Source organism: Nyctibius grandis, chromosome 3 (genome assembly GCF_013368605.1).
Source record: "Nyctibius grandis isolate bNycGra1 chromosome 3, bNycGra1.pri, whole genome shotgun sequence".
Taxonomy (NCBI): domain Eukaryota; kingdom Metazoa; phylum Chordata; class Aves; order Nyctibiiformes; family Nyctibiidae; genus Nyctibius; species Nyctibius grandis.
In genome coordinates this window covers 64990368-65010255 of record NC_090660.1, presented here as the reverse complement: position 1 = coordinate 65010255, position 19888 = coordinate 64990368, and the positions used below count along the sequence as shown (strand labels likewise).

The following is a 19888-nucleotide window of genomic DNA, read 5'->3' as shown; positions in this document are numbered from 1 at the left end:
AGAAAAATGACAGTATATTCTCAGGGAACCTTGGGGAAACAGTCCTTAAACTCTTTACCAAGTGGTTCCTGATCACACCTCTATTTTCTTACTTTTAGCAGAATAATAACCACAAAAAGCTTGAAGATGAGATTTACAAAGATTTACAAAGGAAAAAAAGATCATGACAGAAACAAAGAAAATGGGAACCATATCCAATAACTGTAAAGTCAAGCAAGGAAGGATTTTAACACCCATATGCATATCACTGCCACTGGTTTTATCAGGGTTTACAAAGAAAGAAGCGTAGGATTTATTAAAGGGAAAAATGTTGCAAAGCCATTTTCACCTCAGAAAGCATGATCTTTCTGAACTCTTGTGACAGAGTCACTTACAACCTAATGGTAACGGGAAGGGAGGGACCGTGATCTGCCTGCTCCGAGAGCAGATGTGTTACTAACCGTGACCAAGAAGGGCTTGTCCCTAAGCGACACCAAACAGTCAGCTTCCCGGAGCAGGAAAGCATGGCACATGCTAGTGATGAACACAGTACCAGCATCAGAGTAGCACCTCAACCACTCACACAGTACCCAAAACCAGGAGGCACCAATGCTTCAGCTGTAGGCTTGTGCTCCCCTCATCAATGTTCTGTCCCCTGCTTGATCCTCCTGAAGACCAGGGCCTCCATGATCTCTCCTCTCTCTGCAGTACCAAGAGGCAGGGGCTGGGTGCAAGCACCCTTTCATTCTCCCATCTTCTCTGTCCCAGCAGCACTTCTCCATCTCCCCCTGTGTGGGGTTAGTGGGGCTCCTGGGAAAGGGGAGGGAGGAAAGGGAAGGCTGCAGTGAGGCAAGGAGTCCAGGAGATCAAGGAGAAGAGGGTATCACCACCCACATCAACACCCTGTTACAAAAGCCTTTAAGAAAAAGATGTCTCCCTCTCTCCTTCCTCTCTCTCCTCTTCCCAACAAATTCCAGTCACCTGAGGAGCACAGGGTTAGTGGGGGAGAAGGAGACAAGGAGAGAAGGAGAGAGAGGAGAGAAGGAGAGAGGTCCCAGCCCCTATGTCCTGCCCTGATAAAAGCTACCACACCCTTACCCAAAAGTCTCAGCAGTATTGCACTGATGTGTGGTACCATCATCACTGAACACACACAGTACCATATTCACCCTAATCGTGCAAAATTCACCCTAACATCTTGCCAAGGATCTTCCATTTCAGAAAATATGCCAACATTACAATAATATACAAACTATATCAAATACAGCAGCATGTTCTATGGGAAAATATCAGTTTATTGAAGATTTTCCTTTTACTGCTAGGACAATTGGAAGATGTTATTTCAGGTGGATTAGATACACCAGAATGTAGTTTTTTAAAGTCAATCCAACACTACACCGCAGTTCCTTACCCTGAGAACTCCCTCTTCCTGGGTCAGATGCTTATTCCCTTCCAGGAATGAGTTTTTTTCAGGCAGCTTCACTTCCCAGAATACAAAGCAGGTTTCCTTCTGATGAAGCTCTCCAGTGCCTCTTGGACATTTAATTATGGGAGAAGGGTCTCAGATAATGAAATGGGAACACCATGCTCCTGAACTATAACTTCTGAAAAGCAATACACTGTGGTAGGGAAATGCAATTTAATTTTGAACTGACTCAGGAATTTCCCATGGAACATTAATTCTATTTTCTGCTCACCTCTGAATGTCAGTCTATTTTTCTCTTTCAGTTTAGGAAGCTTATAAAAGGTGCAGTGAACCTCTACTTCCAAATCTGTGGATTCCTTTTCCCTCCTGCCTTTTGCCATAGCCCTAGGGAGGGTGTGTGCCCTGTGAAAACAGAAGCCTACTGTGCCAAGTCTTAGCAGAGGCCATGCCTAGCCCTAGGAACTGCTATCTAGATACGTAACACAGAAAAGTAATAAAGGTATTTCCACTCCTTTCAGGTTTGCAGGGGCTCTGAGAGCTCACACGACTTGCCCGAAGCTGCACAGGATCCTGTGCAAGAGCTGGAAACTAACCACAGCTTTACTAAGCCCCACTGCAAGTTTTTATTCATCTTGACATATTTTGTCTCGAAGTTCTTTCACTTCAATACCAAAACAAATATTACAGTCATATCTTAATGTAACTGTTGGCCCAGAAATTTAGCATAGGACTGAAGTATTTAGCTAGTCTGAGCTAGTTAAAAGAAGACCCAACTAGTACAAACTCTAAGAGAACTGGCTTGACTGTCATTTCTCACCCCTGCAGTTGTTTTTTTCCAGATTTACCTTAAAGATTATATATCAGCAGATTTGCTCACCCAAATATACCCAGACATTTTGCAAAATTCGGGTAAACTGATCAATAGGGATGACCTCAATCAAATGGAAGAAAGGTAACAAAACACCCCAGATGCCTCATCTTTCCTTCAGAGGAAACATTTCTGGTTTAGTTCACCCAGTTCCACATATTTTGCAAGGCACAGACTGACATTATGCGAGCCTCCTGGGCACTGATATCTATAACCAAAAATGTTAGGCGTTTCAGTTATCCGCAGACAGCACCTACTTCCTACGGTTATTATGGGCAGTACTAACACGTCAGGAATTCTGAGTATGTTTGGGTGAACTGCCATCATATCCGAAGTTAGGAGCTCCTCTACTACGAGTGTAAAACATGCGTGCCCAGAATAAATGGTAAAAACGATGCTGGCATTTAGGCGATTCTCATTCAAAGCACAGATTCAGACGAAACTGTCAGAATACAAGTCCCTGCTACGTAACAAATATTACATCTAACTTTCCACTCAGTTTCTGATATTTCAAAATCCTTTTGCTCACAGGAACACACAACTTCACCAGAAATATTTGAGAAAGAGTCTGAAAATACCATTGATCAATGAAGTGATGTATCTGCTAGATTCTGCAATTACTTCTGATAAGTGCAGAGAGAACATGACAGCTTGAATTTTCTTTTTACTCACAAACTCACTATTTAAAAGTGAGGACTATCACGGGAACGTGCACATTTTTTAATTACTGTTAGAATGACTTTGTTCAGAGAAAACAAAAGGGTCAAAATGTTAAAAAAACCCAACCAATTAAAAAAAAAAAGCCAAGTAAAAGCATTATTTGGAAACAAACAAACAGAAAGGTTAAATTTAATTAACCCTGTGTTGTGACCAAATTCACACGTGAGGAAACAGCAGGTAAGTGAAACTATGGCCAAACAAGCATGCGAAAAATTTATTACATCCTCACTAACGTGGAAAACAACTCGCTTTTCAACTTTGTAACAATAAGCAGCATTTCAAACAGCATATCCCACTAATGAAGAGCAAAGGTATTTAACAAAATTCAGCTGATAGGAAAACAGCACTCAAAACTGTAATGGTAAGATTATTAAAGCCCAAGACTCCGTAGGTATGCCAAGACCAGTAACCTTGTGAGTTAACACTTCACTGAGAAATAAAGTTCGAATACTCCATATGGGGAGAACATGGGGGAATAAATCACACAGTGAAAGCATTACTTGAATATCTGCCTCATCCTACAGGAACTGCCGAGTGCTCTGAAAGCAGAAGCAAAGCTCAGAGGAACCACACAAGCAAACGTATGCAGAGGCAAGCCTCCTACTTACCCTATGGTATGCACCATGATCTCTTTTGCCACCTTAGTAATTCCAACGAATCCAGAATGATGTTATTTTTAAGGGAATATTAGAGTCGTTAGAGGAGACAGAGGCAAGCTGACAAGCAGAGCTTTGCGAGAAGCCAGGCAGAGAGGGATGAATTTAAACCCTGGCTCAAGATGCTGCGTATTCTGCGTCTATCTTTAACTTGTAAATGATTCGGTTTCACATTCCTCTGAAGTCCTGCTGGCAGATGCCTCTGCGGAGCTTTACCAATCGCAGGCGCCCGGGCCCCCCCCCCTCCTCTCCCTTTCCCTCCCTCTCCCCCTCCATCTCTCCCTCCCTCCCTCTCCCCCAACCCTGCTACTCCGCCCCCATCCCCACCTCCCCTCCCTGCCACACATACACAGAGGGGTTGGCAGGAAGGATTTCACTGACTTCCAACCGCGGCTGCCCGCAGCAGGGAGGGAGGCTGCCCGCCGCGCCCCACCGCCCACCGCCCGGCACCAGCGGCCGTCCGCCGGCTTCCCGGGCGCCCTCCGCTCCCCGCCCGCAGCTCGGCTTCCCGGGAGCCCTCTGCCAGCAACTCGACCCGCTACCTTCGAAAAACCGGCGCGGCGCGGCGCGGCTCGGCTCGGCTCGGCTCGGCTCGGCCCGGCCCGGCCCGCTGATGTTCGGTGCGGAGGTACCTGAAATTCTTGCTTGTGCCCAATGAGGCGAAGTCTCTGGGTTTGAATCCTGGAGTCAGGGATTAAATTGCAGCCAGAAACAGGACTCCCAGAAAGGGTTTTCTCTAGCGGACTCCAAACGCAACCAGCTGGAGGGGTGCGAGGGCTGGGGGGGCGGGGAGCGTTTCACCCCCCGTTGTACTAAGCTTCTGCAGAGACTCACATTTGGAAGTTGACAGCGCTTGTGCCTGTGCAGAGAGCTTTACTGAGTAACGGCGTACAAAAAAACCCACAAAATAAAAAAGATTTTACCAGACCCTAAACACAAAGCTTCTAAACTTCCACTCTTCGTAAATTTGTGGCTCCTTACAATAACAATGCATTGCAACGTTGTTCAGCAGTCAGACTATGAAATAACCAGACTACTGATTAATGGCAGCATTCGGGGAGATTGAAGTGGGGAAAAAAGTCCCCCCATGTAACCCAAAAAGTCAGTATTGGTACTAGAGACTTCAGGAGTCATTAGTGTGACACAACCTCCTGGCTCTTAACATCAGCCTTTCGAAGCAGCACTTTCATTTGTAAATGCGCGTTCAGTGGAATACTGCTTGCCATCAAGACTGCCTCATCTCAGGCATGGGTGGGAATGGTACAAGCCACAAGACTCTATGTAAAACACATGAATTATTGAACACTTCCAGTTGAAACTGGAAAATATCAATTGACAGTCACACCAATTCACACAGAGTAACATGGTAAATGTCTCTGGTCTACAGTCTTCGGCCTTTGTGTGAGCTGCTGCTGAGAGGGGTTCGTACCCAGGGATGCAGCCAAGCAAGGAACAAGTACAGGTCGGAGCGGGCGGGGGGGGCAAGGTCAAGCTGTGCCCAAAATCTCTTAGCTAGAAACATGGTTTATAAATGCCTTGCCAGTGCCCTGTTTGATGAGGCATTACACTTTCCGGAGCACCAGTATTGAGATGCTGGACTGATTTAGTAGTAAAAGTAATCATATGTTTACTTCAGGCTAATGAAGGAAATGGCTCAAACTTGGAAAGGTCTAAAGGGGGTAAAAGAGATCATCCGAAGGGCTGTATCTTAGTGTGCATGAAGTAAGCCTGCACTTCATCTCCTGCCAGATACTCTTCATGATGCTGTTTGACAGCATACGCATAAATATGTGTTTGGTACCATATATATAGCATATAAACTTTGATAAAAACAGTAATTCCACAGCCATTTTCATGGTCAGTTCCACACGCAGGAAGGCAAGAGCTCCTCTTAACCTGGAGTCAGCTCAGGTTCATGGGCCTGGGAAAGTTGCCAGCAACATACAAATATCAAAGAATAAACTAGCTGACAACTCTTGAAAAGTCGAAAGACTTATTTTCATAGAATCATAGAATGGTTTGGGTTGGAAGGGACCGTAAAGATCATCTAGTTCCAACCCCCCTGCCATGGGCAGGGACACCTTTTCAGTAGACCAGGTTGCTGAAAGCCCCATCCAACCTGGCCTTGAACACTTCCAGGGAGGGGGCATCCACAATTTCTTTGGGCAACCTGTTCCAGTGTGTGATTTTGAATCACTAACCTTTGTTACTATTAGCAAAGCCAGACCTCAGTATGTTTAATACCTGCCTTCCAGAGTGCTTTAAAAACTCCAGCAAGAGAAAAACATGCCATGGACTTCCTGCCAGACAAGGAGGAAGCCACTTCACTTCTTTGCCTCAGGTCCTAAAACTAGATTGCTGATACAATGGTTCAGGTCATGTGTCTACTATTCAGGTTTAGTAGCTGGGGTGAATTGCAGGAAGGCTGCCTGGCACGGCTTTCTGATAGAGCCACCTCTAACGCTGCCGGCTTACAAATCTCTCGGAGCAGAGAAAAGTCACTGTGCCACATTGTCTCCCATTCAAATGGAGCAACTTCATATAATGCAATACGAATATCATACCTCAAATCAGTTTTTTTCCAATTGTTTGTAAGGATGTCAGACTTGAAGGGCAGATAATCACTAGAAGCAGAGACCAAGTGTTAACATCAGGTCGTAAAAAGCACAGGCTTCAGATGCTCAGAGAGACAAAAGAGACAGAACAAAGAAAAGTCGTGCTTTTGTGGCTGAGGGCTCCTTTTTAATTAGGGCAACAAGGAAGGAAGAAAGAAGCTCCCCATGGAAGAAGGTGTGATGGACAAACGTGGTGATTCAGAAGTGAAGTCATGAACAGGAAGGATTAAGACTGAGCTGTTTCTAGGACTCCAGTGTAGCTCTAGAGAGTGCTTAAGTGTGGGGGAAAACAAAGGCAGGGAAATCCACAGAAGCAAGTCCACACTTTTATCTAAATTTGTGTATTTCCCTTACTAGATATAGGGAAAAAGAGATTGGGTGTTGGATCCTCTAAAAGAACACTTAAAGTGTTTGCTTCCCATGTCTCTTAAGAGGTTATTTATAAACTTAAGAGTATGTAGGGGGTGGAGCTTTGGAAAACAGGATGCTGGAAATTACTGGGAAACCTTGGATGTCAACTGGACAGCATGATCCCAATCCCATGAATGGCAAGTCAGAGGTCATATGTCCAAAAACTGTATCACATAAGCCAAAGGAGAAGACAGGTGTCCAGTTTCCTCCGATGAAGTGATGTGCAATAATACCAGTGTCCAACATGTAACACAAAGCATACAGCTGGGAGAGATTTACTACAGCTGTGAGAGGCAATACTACTCTTTCTCTCTCAGCAGGGTCTGCTCTTTAAAACCATCACCAAGTGTAACAGATCAGGGACCACCGTGGCATTAGATTTGAGATACGTGAATACATATCAATAGCAAGCTCTTGTGGAGGAGTGGGAGCTGGAGCCAGAGCTGGCGTGGGAGTGGAGAGGAGAAGGGAGCGGCAGGGAGGGGAGAGTAATTTGGTACCAGTGACAAGTGTAAATATGTAACATGTTTGGAGCCATGTGACTTCCTACCCATTCCCAATTTAGCCCAGTGCCTAAGAGGCATGGTCTGTCCCTTCACGTTCAGCTATTTTTAATGTGCACAGAATTTGCTCTTTCTTCCCTTGTCTGTCAGTGTCTTGAATTAATTTTTCTTGGCAGTCTTAAGATTTAGGCTTACTGGGACAAGAAACATCTTCTACCTTATGGGATCAGTCCTTCTAGGTCTTACTCAGAGTACTTCATGCTCTTAGGAATGATCTCATTAACCTCTGCAGATAACTGCAGCACAGGTTTGTTTGGACTAAGAGCTTTGAGTAGGGCATTACCATTGCATTGGCAGGAACGTGGTTCCCTGCCTGCAACAGTGGATCCAGCACACTGACTTTACTCAGTATTACTCAATCTACACACCTGTCACCGCCCCCCTCCCAGCCTACCTCCAGCCTTGGCTACTCAGCGACTTGGTTACACAGTGAGCCCTCTCCAACGTGGCCCAACAGGCAGGGTTTGGCCAAGCCTTGACCCATGAGTTGCTTCTCTCCCACCTACCACTTTTTTACAGGAAGAGATGGGGAACAGCTACTGAAGCTGGCGGGGTTGGGAGGCTCTTGGTAGCACCCACCAGCACCCGCTGCCCTGCCGTCCCCACCATGCAGCCTCCAGCACGGTGGGGTACATTTGCGCTGGAAGGCAACCCAGGGGACTGAGATGGGTTCATATGGGGCAAAACACTGCCCTGGCCCCCTCAACACCGAGTCTGACTGCTCCAAAGAATTTTATTCCAACACCTGCATCACCACATCTAATCCTCCTGCCATTTTCAGGAGGCTCACTGGATATTGGAGGAAGCTCTGTCACGAAAAATGTTCAGATGGGTTAGCTCCGCTATTTGCAAGAATTCTCAATAACCATTAATAAAGTAAATGGGGAATGCACTTGGTACAGAGGATTTTCTATGCTGGCTTTTCTGGTTTTATTTTCTATGTTTCCATGATTCAAGCTATGTGGGAATAAGGGACAACGTCCATGGTCAGATATCTGAGCTTCAGAAACAAATCATATTTTCAGTCAATCCATTTTACTGCATAAAGAAAAAAAAAAATCCATTATTTACTTTTGAACATTTCTTTCCTTTTTTCCTATGTCTTGTATTTATAGTTTGCTAGAGTTTTTTTGACAAACTCATAGTTTAAACCAGTGTTTATCATCATATATAAGCACATCACAGATACAAGAGCCAGTATATAAAGGTCTTGGCTTTATTTTTCTACATGCGAACAAAGCATGAATGTTAATTATGAACAATTAAGCAACTTACTAAAAACTCTGTGCACTTGCCTTGTTCTCTGCAAAATCAAACCATTATTTTCCAAATGCATACTTGAAAAACACCTAAGAGGAGAACTAGAACAATTCTGCTTCCATTCATCTTCAATCCAAACACTAAATACAGGAAAAAGACTACTCTTTTTAGATGTCCAAATTGATCAGCAAAAGGAAGCTCTCTGAGATATAATAAAATAAAGATAACTTAAAAAAATAGTTTTTGTAGGTAAATAGTTTAATTTTACCACACTGAAAGGAAAAATATTTTTCTAAAAATGATTTTAAAAAAACCCAGGTAAACCTAATCCCGCACAGTGCTGAGCCCTGGAAAAAGTCTCTCCTGGCCTGATGGTACTCATGGAGAAATAAAAAGGCTGTATCATCCATTATTGGTTCCCTACCTGACAATAGGCTGAACTTGAAAGGTCTGAAGTGACAGCTATAGTTCATTAACGTTGCCTGGTGAGCAGTGCATCTAATGACAATTGTTTTCCTAAGGATTTATGGTCCTTTGTTATTTACTGCTCCCAACAACAGTCATCTCCGTTTCCTCTAAACCCTCATGACCACTTCTGTCCCTCAGGACGAGTGCTGCCCACCTGCACTTTCAGCTTCCTTTAATGTACTGTGCAATCAACCTGTGCCACCATCTCCACAATAATACTTTTCATTTCCCCAGGCCTCCACGGTTGTCCTAATCAAGTACTCCTGCTCCCTTCCACGAACCCTTTTGTACTTTATCCCTACTTCGTGAAAAAGCAGCAAGCAGGTCATGCAGGTGGGTCAGAGCTGTACGTGCTCAGCCAGCACACATGGGAGCTGTTTCAAGAGGGGTATTTTGCCTGTCCTGTCCTTACTGGGGTGCTATCTTGAATCCCACTTCAGGAGGGTCGGGAAGAATCAGCATAGCTGAGATTTCTTCCCATGTTAAATTTTGCAGAAGGTGTCTAGAGGTCTCTAAAGTGTTCAAAACTACTGACTGTGGCCGGAAGTGTGAGACAAACAAACGTAGCATGATTGTGTTCCCTTAGAAAGCCAGCTACAAAGATTCATGACATATCCTTTGCTCCAGCACCATATTCTCTTTGTCTCCTTGATGGTAGGAACCCTCTACTGCTTTGAAGGCTTCATGTCTGCTCTAACCGAGTATACAAAAGGTAGTGAAGACTGCTAATTATGAGAGCTCATTGCAGCCTGTTCCTGAAAAGAGTAACTGAAATGTTTGTGAAAGTAAAGATCACAACATCAAAATTTGTCTTGTCACAACCTTCTCCTGAAATTAATGTCCTTATTCCTGAAATTATGAAATTAATCAAACATTTTTGTTGCAGAAATGGCTCTGTTATCCTGTCTCACTCCAGCACCTTGGTTTCATTGCAGTGCTATATTCTGCACTGAAAAAGGTTTCCAGTAAGTTATTCCATAAAACTGCCACAAACGTTATGTATCTATATTTGCCTGGACAGACAACCACAGGCCTTTCCTGGAAATTTGGCCAATGCCTAAAGTGTGCATGCAGGCAGACATGCACGTGGATGGAGTGACACACACACTTTTTTCAGAACTGGAAGAGGATAATCTATGAAACAGATTCTCTGTTCAGTTGAGCCAAAGGTAGAAACAATCCCCTTTCATTCATCCCACATACCACCAAAAAAACCCTCCTGCTCTAAAATAAAACTCACTTCATTCAACCCTCCAGACGCAAACCTTGGGAAAAAGGGGAAATAACTTTTTTTTTCCTCTAAGAAAAAAATACATAGCAAGAACACAGAAGGAGGCCTGGAAGTCTCAGAAACTGCTAATGAGAGCTGGAGCATTAATATATAGGCCAACAACATAAATCCCATCAGATCAGTTATGTAAAAGCAAGCAGCGTCTGACTTGCTCTCTCAAATGCATCAGGGCTCTCCAGGGGCGGGGGGGGGTCTCTGCCACACAGCCCTCCTTCCCTCTCCATCCTGGCCCCAAGATGTGCACAGACCCCTCAGGCTTGGGGGGTCTCGGTGCTGCTGGGGGTGTACAGACAGAAGGGGGGGTTAGATCAGCTGGAGGGTCTGGGTTGGGGAGGGAGCACGCAGGGTGAGACAGCCTGGGAGAAGCTTGTCCTACTGCTCCCTCTGCTGTACCCGTCCTGTGGAGAAATCCCAAATGTCAGCGCGAGAAGCTGGGACAAGGGATGGCAGCTTTCAGCGAGCGATCTGCAGGTAACACAGACCCAGGCAGACTTGGGAAAGGGATAAAGTCGCGGCTGATGAGGAAGAAACCATCAACACACTCAGGAGATGGCATGACACGGACCTTTGTGCGTTTAACATACCAAATCCCTTTTGCTCTGTACCTGCCGGGGTTATCCTTACGCTTCCACAATGGCGCAGGAAAAGAATGCCTCTTCTTGGGCACGATCATTTTGCGTTATAACACATATTTAGATAATGATCTCATCTTACGAGACGGGTGGGTGTCAGGATCAGCTGCAGAGAAAGGCCCACGAAGCTCCCCGAGCAGGGCTGCCGGCAGCATTGCCACGCGAGGCAACGTGGGCAGCAAAGACCTCCCGCGCCCTGGTGCACTGCAGGCAGCAAAGGGGGGAAAACACCCCACCCGTGGGTCACATTAGTGCCACACCAAATTTAAACACCCTGAAGCATAGGCAAAAAAAGCAGAAAGGGGGAAAATGGCTTATGGAAATGGAGTCTATTAATCATGTGGGAATTACCAATCCGATTGTCGTGTAACCACCTGAACACAACTCCAGTCAATAATCTCACCCTGTACACTTCTGAGGGCTGAGCAATTGGCAGCACTGGATACCACCTATAAAAGACATTTGCAGCTGCCATGGAAGCATTTATTTGAACATAGGAAAAACTTGTACCCCAAGACAAATACATATTTTCAAACGCTCAAACATTACAATGTGCTTTTTGCGATCTTCAGAACAGTATTTCAGTTACTGCACACTTTTAGCACTGGTTTATGGAAATCCAAACTAGAGCAGAAACCATCTCAAAGGAAGAAATCCCTCTTAAGCACTTTTCCCTGAGAAGGTGTAAACTCATCAGAATAGGGAGGAATGATGAGAAGAATCAGCACCTTCAGGAAAAGTGGACATTTCCCATATTAAAAGACGTGATGAAAGTCTGAAAGGCTGGAATGCAACATTAGGTCTTTGAAAGATCAGTCATACACTCATCTTAAACGTTCTGGAGAATTTCACGAACTTTACACAACTAGAAACAAACCAAAGAAACCTTCCTAATACCAATATGAGATTAAAAAAATTAATCAGTGAATTCCAGAAAGGCAATGTTAACAGATTAACTGCATTCCCTTTTTTCTCCATGCCCCAAGTATTATTTCCTTTTATATTACAGAACATCTACCAGCTAATGAAAATACTGGAAACTGGATTTTATGATATAACATGGTGATAAAGTGAATTACATTTAAATGTCAATGGGATCTATGGAACAGAGCAAATTTGGAAGAAGCTCATTCAGTAATTCTAAAGTTGTGAATAATTAGCATGGCATTTTCAAATGTACTTGGTCATGACCTAATTCTGCTCTGAATTCTTCAATTTTAGTTTTTGCAAAGCTATACAAGCCATGCAATACTACAGTAGTATTAGAATGAGTGCTGCAGCAGTACTGAGTCCTGCTGGAAAACCCTGCCCGTAAATGAGCGGTTCCAGCAAAGGAATGGGACATGACAATTTGGGGCAGAATCCGGCCCATTCTTTTCAAAGGCAGTACTCCAGACTTACATAAATGCAAACAAATGCAGTTTGACCTCAGGACTGACACAATCTAATTCACACTTGCCCAGTTTACATGGAAGAAGCTGAAAATATAAATGAAACTAACAACTTCCACAGGAAAACAGAGATACTGAAGAATATTTTATCTGTAGTAATCCAGTAATAATTACTAATTATTTTGACATTGTCCTGTGAAGTGTCACAACAAACAGCCTGCAAATATACAATGTGTATGGCACAGAGACCGAGTACAGGTCTGGACATAACCTGCTTGCTGACAGATACCACAAAGCTGCTTTGAATAAATGTGCTCCTTATTATAGCACCTCCCAGCCCTCTGAATGCATCATGTTTATCCCCAAATAAAAGAAATTATTTTTTTGCTTTGTTCAGAGTAGCATATGCTTTATCTAAGAGGCTCAGACATTACAGTGTAAATTATTTGTACTTCTTGCCACAGAAAGTCTTGCTCCAGGACTTTGTGACTGAACAGTGGCTACCTGAGGGAAATCAAATTAACAGCAGCTGAGACAGAACTATTAAAGGCATTAAAGGCATGTTTTCCTCTATGTACAGTAGTCTGTTAACATACCCACTGGCACCAAGAGGGTGAGGATAAAGCAAGGACATTTCTCTGAACCATCACTATCTTTCACATTACTATTTTTGTGAAGGAGCTGTGGACGTAGTGATATTGATAGGCACTGGGGCTCCTCAAGCCTCAACTCAAGCATGCAGATTTTACAGCCGCGCACACTATGAAGACACTAGGTTCCAAAATAAATCACGCAAGCTTTTTGCTTAAGACTACAGAGGTAACTGCAAGGTTGTTTCTGGTTGTAAGCATAATGATGCAAGGGAGTGGTACAGCAAAAGCCTATCTCCCCTGCCCTCTCCCTGCCCAGAGCTCATGCCCTCAGGAGGCACCATCCAGCTTCCAGAGAAGGAAAAGGGTCTGGGATGGCACCCAGCCTCCTTCTGCACAACCTGCCGGGGCAAGACGCTCACAAAGGAGCTGTACTTACAACCTGCATTAACTCCTCCAGCGCAATGAGGGAGATGACATCTCTACTGTTTTCAGAGGAGGGCAAAGACAAGTTATCAAAATGCTCAGGATGATGGGGACCGCTTTTGTAACAGGGATACCGCTCAGAAATGCAGGCAGTCATGGGGTACTCATGTCATGGAGACCACTGCACCGTGTCCATGCTGCTCAGGCATTACACAAGGGGTGAATATGGCAGGGGCAGCTTGGGCTCGCGGTTAAACACCATGCTAGCAGTGGTAGGAGACCTGATCAGGTCTCAGCTCTGTCACAGATCTGTTTTGTGAATTTGGGAATTTACAAATTTACTTCCCCCCTCCCACTTTTTATCTGTTTTGTCTACCTAGCCTTCAGCGGTTTTATGAGGGGCATCATGTTTCTAAGTGCTTAGAGCAACTAAAACTTTGAGCTGGGACCTCTTAGCACTGCTGCAACTAAAATACTGAAAATTGTTTAGGGAGCATTTTTATTCCATCCAGTAAATGGAAAAAATAACTAAGTCAAAGAAGAAAAAACGCATCTTCCTTCAAAAGCCTCTTTAATCAGACCCAGAATCTGGATCAATGCTGAGCACAAAGATTTAAATTTGGCTTAATGAAAATGGAACAGACCAAAAAACAACAAAAGTCTCTTTACAAAAGGTATGGATTCGACCCAGCCAGTAAATAATTAAAGCTCGTCTCTGTTCCCTTCCACTTTCTATTTTTAAAGCTTTTCATTATATGGGATCAAAGTCAGCTCGAGTTGGAGAGTTAGACAAATCCATCACGGAGACAGAGTGAATGTATGATCTCATCCCCGATGACAGCAGCCCGACGGTACCACCTGCTTGAACGCCAGCTCATACCACTTCTGATGACTCTGGCAGTGTCAAGCATACAGCTCGAAATTCAAGGGGGTGTGCCGAAACTCTCCCCATCTAAGCAAACAAAATAAAGGAACTGTAGATCTGGCATCAGGAATGCTACAGGCAGACGGGGCTGCAAAAAGAGCAGCCACAGAAAGGGTGCAGACCCCAGGAACATAAACCACTGGGAGCCTCAGGAAACCAGCTGTATGAAGAAGCACCAGTTTTTGTTTGGAGAGGAGGCAAATGAGGAGAGAGACGATGAATGTAGGATAGCTGTATAAAAATTATAAATAGCAAAAAGAAGGGAAACGAAACATTCTTATTTACTTTCTCAGAAGAAAAAGAATACGTTGCAGCCAAAGGACAAAATAATTAACGAAATATGGAAGAAAAGTTAAACAGGGAGTTTAAAACTGACAGGCACATTTAAGAGATTAAGGAAAATTCTGTTCTACCTCTTTAAACTTAAAGCATAGCTTACCCTGTGGAGCTGTCTGCAGCATAATATAATTGGGACCAAAAAGGACTATAAAAAAAATATTCATTAGACTGTTAATGAATTCCTCCATGTTCCCATTAGAAACTCATTTGTTTTAAAAAGAAAGAATATAATCTTTAATGAACCTTGCTTTTTTTAAGCAATAGAAGACAAACATTTATACTTCCTGACACAAGGATTGATTAAATGTCAGGGATTAAGACATTCCCCTTAAGGGGAATCCCCAAGGATTAAGAAAAATCCCCTTTTGTCACATTATTCCATAACTGACGACTGGCCAATTCCTGAGCACTGTCAGGAACAATGTACTGGATCAGATCCAACACACCAATGTTTGCTTAACACTAAAGTTCAATCAAGAGATTTCTACCTAAAACTTTTGCTTAAGAAAAAAATATTACCGCCTGCGGAGCATACCATAAAACTTTGCTTTCTAAACCATTTTTTGCTCCGACTGCCAGTAGCTAGCAGCACTTGAAGATGAAGGCAGCAAGCATACATCAATTTTACTTGCTTTGGTGTGTGTAAAAACACTTTGGCCCAAATTTGGGTCAATATATTTCACTTCTTCGAGCTGCTTGACATGTTCAACGCAAACTTGACTTCTGGTCTGCCACTGCATTAAGAGTATTTGGAGTTCTAGGAGTTGCAGGGTCTTCCAGCTGATGAAACTTACCACTACACTGTGATATGAGAGTCAAACTGTAAAATTATTACAGATATCAAAAAAAATCTCACTGCTGTGAAATTTATGCAATTCATTTCTCGGAGTCTACTAAGATGAAAACAAAGAAGGAGTTTAGCACATCACTAGCTGAAAGAGCCATTTCAAAACATGCTCCAGAGTAAGACTGCATAGCAGGACCTTTTCGCAGTGAGAAAATATACCCTGGGGACAAGTAGTGGCCCCAAACAGCAGCGTTCTCCTGGGTGACCTCATTAGCATCCGTGTGTGGGAACATCGTTAAATGTGTGATTCTCCTATTTACTTTGAGATGGTTCTTTAATCAAATTCATAAAATTGCTTTCATTTGGTACCAGACAGATAAATAAACCCACATTATTCAGCCCCAACAGCTCTTCAAATGAAAAAAAAAAAAAGCCTGCAATAAAAAATTAGATTGGAAAGGTTTTGATGCTTTATGTGGGAGTTAGCTGTATGCAGACTTGAACTGTAATTTCTTGGTTTAGCTGAACTAAGCTGTACTGACAAGAGCATGCTGAATTAGATCCGGTTGTAACCTGAGGTGAACCTGCAGGATAAACCTTACGTCATTGTATTGCTGCAGTACTTTCTTTTTGCCATGAGCAAATGTGGCTAACTTCCCTCAGTCTCTGAAATGCCATATCGGGTGTGCTGGCCATGGGGTAAGAAGTCTAAATAGAGCATGTTTGGATTTATTCATTTCAGGCCTCTGGGAATGGAACTGAGCTGCTAGGACAGACTGAAGCAAGACTACAAAGGCATCAGGGAGGCAAAAGTTAAGATCTTTTAAAGATAACGGGGGGTATTAAAATGTCCCCTGTGTTGAAAGACATTCACCCACATTTCTGATTTGGACTTTTGTTTTTTTGCCTATCCAGGGCAAAATCAGCCCCATGTTTCCTCCCCTACAGGCACGTAGGGACATCTTGCCTTGCGTCGTGAGGTAACTGAAACTAACTGATGATGATGCCAAGCCCTCTGTGGCTACAGTACGTTAAAAACAGTTAATTTCTACAGCACCGTTCATACAACTTTGTAGAATAAGATATAACTCTTTTCCAAGAGACTGAGGATTCTTCAGCATGAAAGACGATGAGGACATAGGGTACTTGGCATGGCAATCCCCTCTGTCAAATTTCCGTGACCGTATGTATCATTGCTTCAGAGACACAACCAAGCAGGTAATACTGCTGCTTACATCCTACCTTATGGCCAGACCTACAAAATGTGCTCTGTGTTCCTCCTTCAGACATGTTTCTGAGCACGAATCTACTTTCTCTTTGTCTGAGCCAGCTGGAAGCCTCGGTGGCACAAGGTAAACGGGCACATAACCCTGTATCATCTCAGTACCTGATAGCTCCTTTCTCTGTTAGCATTGTCCCTGACTTTCTGTGGCATGGCTGACCATGCAGGAGCCATCCCCGGATTAATCTGTGTACTTAGGAGAAAAGCAACAATATTTGTAGTTGCACTAGCTAGGTAATAGATAGACCCCTGCCTCATTGCACAAGCTCTTTGCCTGCAGAGCCCTGGAAGGAGTCCTCTCCCTGCTCAGTGGGAACGGTAGGACACTACAAAATTGGTTCAGGACGTAGGGTTGGAAAGGAGAGGAAGACAATCGTTCAATGTACACCACTGCTGACTGCAAAACCTGGACCACAATCCATGGGCTTATACACTTTCTACCTTCATCATAAAACAAGTCAGCTGGTGAACAGGAGTGTTGCAGCAAGGACAGGGGATACCAGCAGTCCAGGCCAAGCCTGCGGCCACTAAGGACATTTACAAATAATAACCATCCCGCAGAACTAGAAATTCTCTTGCTTCATATTGTTAAGGATGGTATCCCAGGCGTTTTCTTTACTTGAAAAATGTTTTTCCTTTCCCTTTGCACTGGCAGTGGACAACACAGAGCCTGCTTTGAGGACCTTCCGCATTGTCAGGAATTACCTTGCTACTATATGTTTCTCCCTCCTGAGAGCTATGGTGCTAAATGTTATTTTCCAACCCTGTATAACCATTTCTTAAAACATAAATTCAAGTACAAACCTTGATAATGATTTTTCTCATGTATATTCAAGCTCATATGCGATGGAGATGTTCTGGAGACACCATGATTTTGCTTAATAAAAACATAAATCTTCATATAATTTCATCACTTCAGGCCCTGAATAACTGGAAATCCTCCTCCTACATAATTTGTCATTATTTCCTCTGTATGAGTTCAATGTAAGAAGTGCACAGCTAAATTATGCAGGACTATAAACTTACATAACTGTTTGTAAGACAGAAGAACATAAAAAATAAAGTGGCTTTAATAGTTAGGAATATATAGAAGTCCAACGTAGAGCTGAGGAAAAGATGATTTATAATTTGTCCTTCAGGTGGACAGGTTTACTAGTATTTAATTAGTATAAATAGAAGTAAATCTGAGAATATACTGTCATTCCTTAAGACATACGGAAACCAAGAATTGGCAGAACTAATTACGAAGCAGCTATATGAACAAACATAAACATAATATGTAGAAAGGTCAATTTACATCAAGAGATCACCTATCTCTTGCCTTAGTTTCCCCTCTTAGAACAGCAGTGGATGCACCCACACGGCTCATTGATATCACTTGTACACAATCTGGAGTATTAGGCATCCACAGCAAGCATATGTGATTTCTTTCGTTGCCTACCAGGAGGTTCATCAATAGTCCACCCTTTATGCTTTCTGGTCATTTGCATTCTCCCTTCCTCTCTTGGGAGTAGTGTCTCACATTACCCATGCTGCCTTCTCCTACTCTCAATGCAAAAATCAGAAGGGAAATAAAATCCATCAATCCTCTACCTGGCTTATTAAATCTCTCTCACAGTGTTCATCATTCCCTGTGGCCCTGCAACTCAAGCTCTTAGCTTGCTTGCGGGGCTCTTTAATCCTTTAGATTTCTTTCTGGATGGCTATGGGCAGATCCCCACCACAATTTGCCCAACCTCTGGTCTCTTTTTCTAGTCCCTGGTAAGAATCTTTGCTCTCACTTGTGGTCTCTCCTACCTCTGCTGAAACAGCAAAAATCCTTTTACAAGGTCACATATATACCCTTAGTTAGGTGTTCTTTGACTTGCAATGAAAGCCACAGGATAGCACAAACGAACCTAGGGTTCATGATGTAAGGCACTGTTGTTATAAACTATAATTAGATACAACCAGAAATGGGGATGAAGTGCATTCATTAGCAAACGCCAGCTTTTCAGCACACTCCAAATATGTGCATTTGGAAATTCTTGTTGCTGTACCTCATGTGAATTACAGTTTGCAGCTCCCTTGCACTGTTCTCCCATTAGGTGTGTGAATGTAGCATAGAAACAATTTGTTTTATCGCCTCCACTCTCACAGAAGAATTAAATTAAAAATAGCAATAAGGCATCACATTTAACAGGGCAGCAAAATAGAACCATAATGACCACAGGCTCACTTCTTCCCTCCTATAGCAAATCCTGCAGTGGGAGGGAGGCTGCAGCTCTGCTTAGGATCCTTCTACCAGATTTTGCCCTGGGAAAAGGTTGACTGAGAGGTAAGTCACTGTGGGACAAATGCCAAAACCCATGCCTGTTCTCAGTCCTCGGCCCATTTGGTTGGAGGAGCTGATAATCTGCTTTGCTGTTCCATCTTGCTGGCAGCCCTTTTCCATGGCAATGCTCTTCTAGAAACACCTGCCAGCCAAGCATCATGGGGGTCCATTTTCTTGCGAAGGCTTCTCAGTGTACAGGAGCTTTACTGTAAACCTAATACAGGTTGTTATTTTTTAATTTTGACTCTCCCATGGGTGGACAGTGGTACCAATATCCACAGTTTGGCCACTCCTTTCCTACCATACAAGATGTTGCAAGTCTGCCCCTCAGGACACTAAGGGACTAGCAAAACAGCAGGAGATGACTTGTACTGCTGACATCCATTTGATACAATTAAATTTTTTCAAAACTAATGGGCATGAATCAGGTCCCTGCAAAACTGCAAACATTAATCTGAGCTTAAAAAAACCCCAAACACTAAAGATGTCATACAAACACCTCTGTGCAACAATTCCTTGTAAGAAAATATTGCAGTAATACTAGAAGAAGGAAAAATTTTGTCTGTGGTATGCAAGTAATATCCAGCTAATAAGACTCCTCAGTTGGTCCCTAAGATGCATGAGCCTGTTCTCACTGTTGGATTTCCAAAATGCACAAAAATACTTACCTGCATAACTTAAATCACTGCCAGATCTAAGGTGCAGGCAATTGGAGATAAAAAAGGGATGGTGAAAATCTAGATAGGAACTTGGTGGTTTGGATTATTTAATTGGAACGCTTTATACTTAAGAATATATTTGGCCCCTGGTATTTAAGGGGTTTCTCTATAGAACACTCATATAACAATGGCAGTATATCCTACAAGAAATGTATGTGTGCCATTTACATCAACATTACAGGATTTATAGGTGAAGTGAGATTCACCCGTGGTTCACAACTCCAGT

At 43.2% G+C, this 19888-nt stretch overlaps 1 protein-coding gene across 11 annotated transcripts in view; it reads right to left on the bottom strand.

Annotated features, from left to right (window-relative positions):
* DTNA (dystrobrevin alpha) overlaps window positions 1-19888 on the bottom strand; it is a 244482-nt gene that overhangs the window by 196398 nt on the left and 28196 nt on the right. For 7 of the 11 annotated variants that reach the window (XM_068396055.1, XM_068396047.1, XM_068396046.1 and 4 more), the window contains exon 1: window positions 3602-3754. The exons of 1 other annotated variant lie outside the window; for it this stretch is intronic. In XM_068396055.1, coding sequence (XP_068252156.1) covers window positions 3602-3618 — 17 coding nt within the window. In that variant the 5' untranslated portion in view covers window positions 3619-3754. Of the gene's footprint in view, window positions 1-569; window positions 790-1390; window positions 1470-3601; window positions 3755-4191; window positions 4349-19888 lie in introns of those variants that run through there. 3 more of the 11 variants (XM_068396048.1, XM_068396051.1, XM_068396053.1) reach the window with 3 other exon arrangements.